Below are 5,646 nucleotides of genomic sequence, written 5' to 3'. Positions count from 1 at the left end.
CTTTGTACATCATATATACGTGCTTATGCACGAAGAGCAATACATCATGCAATTCACATATTCTACAACATCGGGTCCAAAACAATTTCCTTTGCTATCTCCACTTATATATATATTGTATGACACCCCAAGTTAAAATGGGGGGGGGGGGGATATGCCCCCTGTCCGCTAATTCTATGTTATGCAAAATCATTTTTAAAATTTATTTAAGTATGTAGATAGATATATTGGGTCCTTATTTAAAACCAGTAAATTCTACGTGCAATGCACGTTTGTATTGGGAAGGAAATTAATCACATGTTAATATTCGGTAGGAGATCAATTATACATTAATTATATTTGGCATGATATTAATTGCATGCTAAACATCTTGAGCACTCGTCACTCGAAGCAATCTAGATCGTTGGATTGACATGGTTTGATGACCAAGATTAATTAGATTTGTCACTTTGTATCTTTTTACATTAGTATAGATGGATATAGATGAACCAATCTGTGGTTGGATGGTTAGGAGAACAATGGTATACCCAGCCCAGCAGGGTTCAAGTCCCACTGCTTGCATTTTCCTGGATTTTTTTAGAACTTCCGGTGAGGTAGTTCAGCGATAGGAGACATTCACGTCGACTACGAGGTGCCTACGGTGACTTCATAAATTTCAAAATAATATGCCGGCTCTGTCTCTTAAATATGCTAATAAGGATATGATATGCGTGTGCGTGTTCATATGAGTAAGTGTATGCGCGTATATATGAGCAATTGTATTTGTACTGTGTTTCAGAAAATATTATAGATGAGCCCTAGGCCGCCGCATTTTTGCCATGTGCCAGGCTGCCAGCCCTGCGACAACCTGACTAATTCGAATACCGGTCCGGTTTTAAAATCACGGAGTAAGGATCTATACATAACTTTTTTTTGTTTGTTTGTGAAAATCCATACACATAACTCTTTGGTCGACCTCGTAAAATCATGTCGGTAAACTAGCACAAAATGAGTTCTCTGCAGATCAAGATGGTCAAAGGTTTACGTTGACAGCAAGTGCCTAAAACCAAAGTACGCGACCTAGACGAGGTAGACATAGACATATACATCACCTCAAGAGAGAGAGAGAGAGAAAAAAGGTACGCGTGCACGTGAACATTGCTTGCCAACACCCAACAACCAGACTTTTCAACGAGAAAAAAAAGTCAAAAAAGAAAACGAGAGGCTGAAGCCAAACTCACCTCTTCAACCTTTTTCCTTTTGTTTGTCAAAAAAGAAAAACCTTTCCCCTTTTATGAGGGCAACTATTCGATAGTATCATCCCTATTCCAAACTATAACACATTTTCAATATTTAAATATAAAATATAGCTAGACTGATTTTTTTGCGACAAATAGCTAGACTGAAATGAGTGAACAAACACACTAAAACACGTCTATATACATCCGATTCAGAAAAAAATGTATTAAGTGGGATAATATTTGCTCCATCTTATAGTTTGAAAACGAGGGAGTACTATTTGCTCCACAACACATGAAACTCTCTAAAAAATGTATTAATAATAAAAACAAACATTAGGAAATTTTTTCAATATAATACACAAGCAATTTTTCAAAAATAAAATAAAACTACAATATATAAGTGGGATATATTGGCATGGACTAAACCTACCACCAAAATCCAAAGTCAATGGCTCTCACTTTTCCACTTTGAATGCAGTCCACCTGCCACCAATAATAATTAATCACTGTAGATAATTTATCTCCCAGCTGTAGTACAAAACCAAAAACAAAAGTGGAATGTCACTGTCTCCTCCTCCACTGCTCCAACTGTTCAACCCCCCCTCCTCCTCAGACCTCATCCTCCTCCTGGACCTTTCCCCTCCCTCCCACGCCGCTCCCGTGGTCTTCCCCACGACCCCACCCACCCCGGCGACCTCCCCCCAGCCCCACCGCCTCCGCCGCACCGCGCGGCACCGTCCTCCTCCCCCGCCTCGCCGCGGCGTCCCTCCGCCGCCGGCCGGCCGGCGAAGTCCCGGGCTCCGATTCGCAGAAAGGTACGAGCTTTCGGCCCTCCGCCGGCCGCCGGCCAATCCCCGTATTTCCGGCCGCGCCGCTCAGATCCGCCCCCGCCAGACCCCGCGGCTCCGGCCGATCTGGTGGGGAATTTCAGTTTCTTTTCCCGGTCCTGCGGCCGTTTCGGCTGCGAAATGATTTTGTCTAACCGCGTCGTCTGCTGATTTTGCTCCGGGTGTTCCGGCTCCAGGGGTGCTGAAGTTTGTTCGGCGCCGTGGGATGAGCGAGGATGGCGCCTAGGGACAGCAAGGAGATGCTGCAGCGGGCCGCCGAGTCCGCCATCCGCTCCATCGGCCTCGGCTACGACGTCGCCGCCGACGTCCGGCTCAAGTTCTGCAAGCAGCGCGGCTCGCCCGACCCGTCGCTCATCGAGCTCGACCGCGATGGGACCCAGGACATCGTGCTCCCCGGCAGCCTGACCACGGTTGCCGGCGTGCCCAAGTCCATCAAGTGCGACAAGGGCGAGCGGATGCGGTTCCGGTCCGATGTTCTGTCGTTTCAGCAGGTATTGTTTCTTGGATGCCTATATTAGTTACTCCAGAACAAGGAAGATGACAGAAATGAACATAAGTCAATTTACCATTTCAGAACCACCTATTCTGAGTAACTAGCACTTTTTTACACACTGATTTTTGCCCTTCAAAGACATATATAGGCACCAAACACTTTGAGGCCTGTAGAGATATGTATTCTGCCAGTTCCAGGCAGAATAATTTTCCTGTGTGAGTAATGTGAGGTGTATGTAGATAATGTTTTAGTCGTTACCAAATTAGAAGGTTGTCAATTACCAGGTTACGTATTTGGAAGAAAGCCAGAAACTCTGGGATTGTAAGCTTCTTACCAGGTTGCTGGTAGCATACCTTGAATTAGGGACTGATTTTTGCCATTTCAAAAACATATCGAAGCACCGAACAGTTGAGGCCGGCATAGACATATTCATCTGGAAGAAATGTTTTTCCAGTTTGAGTAATGCTAATGGAGGCGTATATAGATAATGTTTTGGTTGTTAACTTATTAGAAGGTCCAAAATCATCAGGTTCGACATTTAGAAGAAACTACGGGATTGTAGGATTCTATCAGTTTGCTAGCACCAGCAGGATGCTTTTCTGGCATGCAGCATGCTCTAGCCAATGGCTCCTATCTCAAAAACATGCAACCTTCCCAGGATAGGTTTGTTCATTTCCACCTTGGAGGGCAGGAGTTCAGTTGCGATGCTGTTCTAGTATCACCCAGGATTATGTTTTATGTGCTGCAGAAGCATGAGATGTACCTTGTTTCTTATTTTCTATGCTTGGCGATTGGTATAGCATCTCTCCTACTGAATATTGTCTTTCACTAGTACAACCTTCCGTCCCTATCATGTGTTTCCTTCCAAAGCTGTCATGGAAGTTTTCAAGCTGCTTTAAATAATGTTTGTGTTGTGTTTGCAATGTTTGGAGAAAAAATAGCTAGCTTTCTCAAATCATGAAGCATTTTGCAGATGTCGGAGCAATTCAACCGGGAGTTATCTTTGTCCGGAAAAATTCCATCTGGTCTGTTCAATAATATGTTTGAATTTACTGGCTCCTGGCAGAAAGATGCTGCGAGTACCAAGTCACTTGCTTTTGACGGTTGGTGTATCACACTATATACTGTTGCACTCTCGAAGGCACAAATTGTACTACGAGATCATGTTAAGCAAGCTGTTCCATCAACCTGGGAACCTGCTGCTTTGGCAAGGTTAGATCCATATTTTATTCAGTCATACCCAAATGCATGCACTCATTGAAAATATGATAGGCCTCTGTGTTCCTGCTCCTTCAAGGAGGTCTTGATAGGATGATAGCATCTATCTTTGACTGCCATTTTTCTGAATTGTTCTGATTTTGGTATGATACATTCATGTCTGATGGGTGGATTGTCTGAGCACCGACTCCTTTGAAAGCTGTCCTCTACTGCCAGTTTTAGTCCTTGCAAATTTCATGTGAGATGTGACCATATGTAAATAGTATCAGTTCTCTTTTCTACAGTCAGCTTTATAAGCATGTAGCATTGGAATTGGATGTACACTATTCTTGTTAAAACATGTGCTGATCCAATTGTTCTGCTCAAGTCGTAAATCTGAACTTCAACCTTAATTGCTTAACCTTGCAGGTTCATTCAAAAATTTGGGACACATATAGTCGTTGGTGTTAAAATGGGAGGGAAGGATGTAATTTATTTGAAACAACAGCATTCATCAAGCTTGCAAGCCGTTGATGTTCAAAAACGATTGAAGGAGATGTCTGACAGGAGATTTCTTGACGCAAATGGGCAATCTGACATTAGTTTCAGGGATGCGTATGGGAAGGAGGATAAGGTATTACCCTAGCCTCTAAACTTTTTTTTTTGCCTTTGACTTTCCCTTGCATATTTTCTATTCAACATTAATGATCATTTAACCGTATATAGCCTTAGCATAACCCACCACTTACGGAATATTTTTTTTACAACCCATGTCTGTAGTTGGGCAGTACCCAAGGGGCTTCAGCACAGACTAGCTCCAAGTTCGTTAATTTGAATTATCGAAATTGACATGCACACCTTCCAGCTGTGCATGTGTGAATAGCCATAGACAGCAGACACAGTAAGGGCCGAGACATTTGCCAATAGCCTTATTTTCGATCTCTTTATTCCAAGAGGCAAGAGCTACTCGTGTATAGGTTGTTCACTTGAATTTGAACATCATGCCTTAATGTTTATGGCAGTCATATATCTTGGCATAAAAGGCACTGTTGTGTTTTTCTTAGCTCGGTGATTTATGTTTTTGTGTGCTGTGCAGAGTGACAGAAGAGAGCAGCGACTGAGATTTGTGGAGTCCAGTCCCCTAAATTCTTATGCTTCGAAGGAGGTATAGTTCTTTGTGTTGATATAATTTATGACTGTTCACAGGAGAACTATTATTTATGTTTGTTCTTTGTGATAATCTCAGGATTTGGTAGTGCTGCCTAGGCGAAGAGGTGGAAGGGATAAAGATATGCTCTCTCATAGCGAGTGGCTAAATAGTGTTCAAGCAGAACCTGATGTTATCTCAATGTCTTTTATACCTATTACTTCATTGTTGAATGGAGTTCCTGGTAGTGGATTTCTGAATCATGCAATTAATCTGTACCTTCGTTGTAAGTACAAATTCTGACCCTTTCATGCTCGCTGAATAATTTATTCATCTCTCAGCTCTTAACCTATAAACATGAAATGTTGAAAGTTGAAACTGCATAATTAGTAATAATATTAAGAGAAGTCTTGATCTTCAGCCTTAGTACTTTCGTTGCGTGTTAATTTTGATTATTTCAGAATAAGGTTTCTCTTTGTCCTTCTGCCTTTTTTCCCTACAGCTTCCTTGTCATTGACTTGTAATTCATGGTAGTGTCTAGAGATAGGATTATAGGGAAAGAACTTGTGTTTTTCGCGCCGTATTTGGGTGTAAGTTTTCCATAGTCTATTCAGGATTTTAGAACCTGCACCCTTGGCCATCCTAATGGTCAAACAGGAAAGGGGGCTGGCTTCTTTCTTTCACAAACAAAGTCCCTATTGTTTAGATTCTAAGGAAATAGTTTTCTTGGGCAATATTTAT

The 5,646-nt window shown here is 42.2% G+C and overlaps 1 protein-coding gene across 1 annotated transcript in view; it reads left to right on the top strand.

Annotated features, from left to right (window-relative positions):
* Positions 1–2,317: 2,317 nt before the first annotated feature.
* The window catches only part of LOC123080891 (MACPF domain-containing protein At4g24290), a gene marked incomplete at its 5' end in the record, with an annotated part of 6,956 nt that continues 3,627 nt past the window's right edge, over positions 2,318–5,646 (top strand). Inside the window, 5 exon segments of the mRNA XM_044503832.1 lie at positions 2,318–2,559; positions 3,535–3,773; positions 4,188–4,392; positions 4,855–4,923; positions 5,005–5,191. Of these exon segments, the coding sequence (XP_044359767.1) occupies positions 2,318–2,559; positions 3,535–3,773; positions 4,188–4,392; positions 4,855–4,923; positions 5,005–5,191 (942 nt within the window).

The sequence above is a fragment of the Triticum aestivum genome, chromosome 3D (genome assembly GCF_018294505.1).
Source record: "Triticum aestivum cultivar Chinese Spring chromosome 3D, IWGSC CS RefSeq v2.1, whole genome shotgun sequence".
Taxonomy (NCBI): Eukaryota; Viridiplantae; Streptophyta; class Magnoliopsida; order Poales; family Poaceae; genus Triticum; species Triticum aestivum.
Note: the sequence above shows the minus strand (reverse complement) of the source record. Positions and strands in the feature narration are given on the sequence as shown.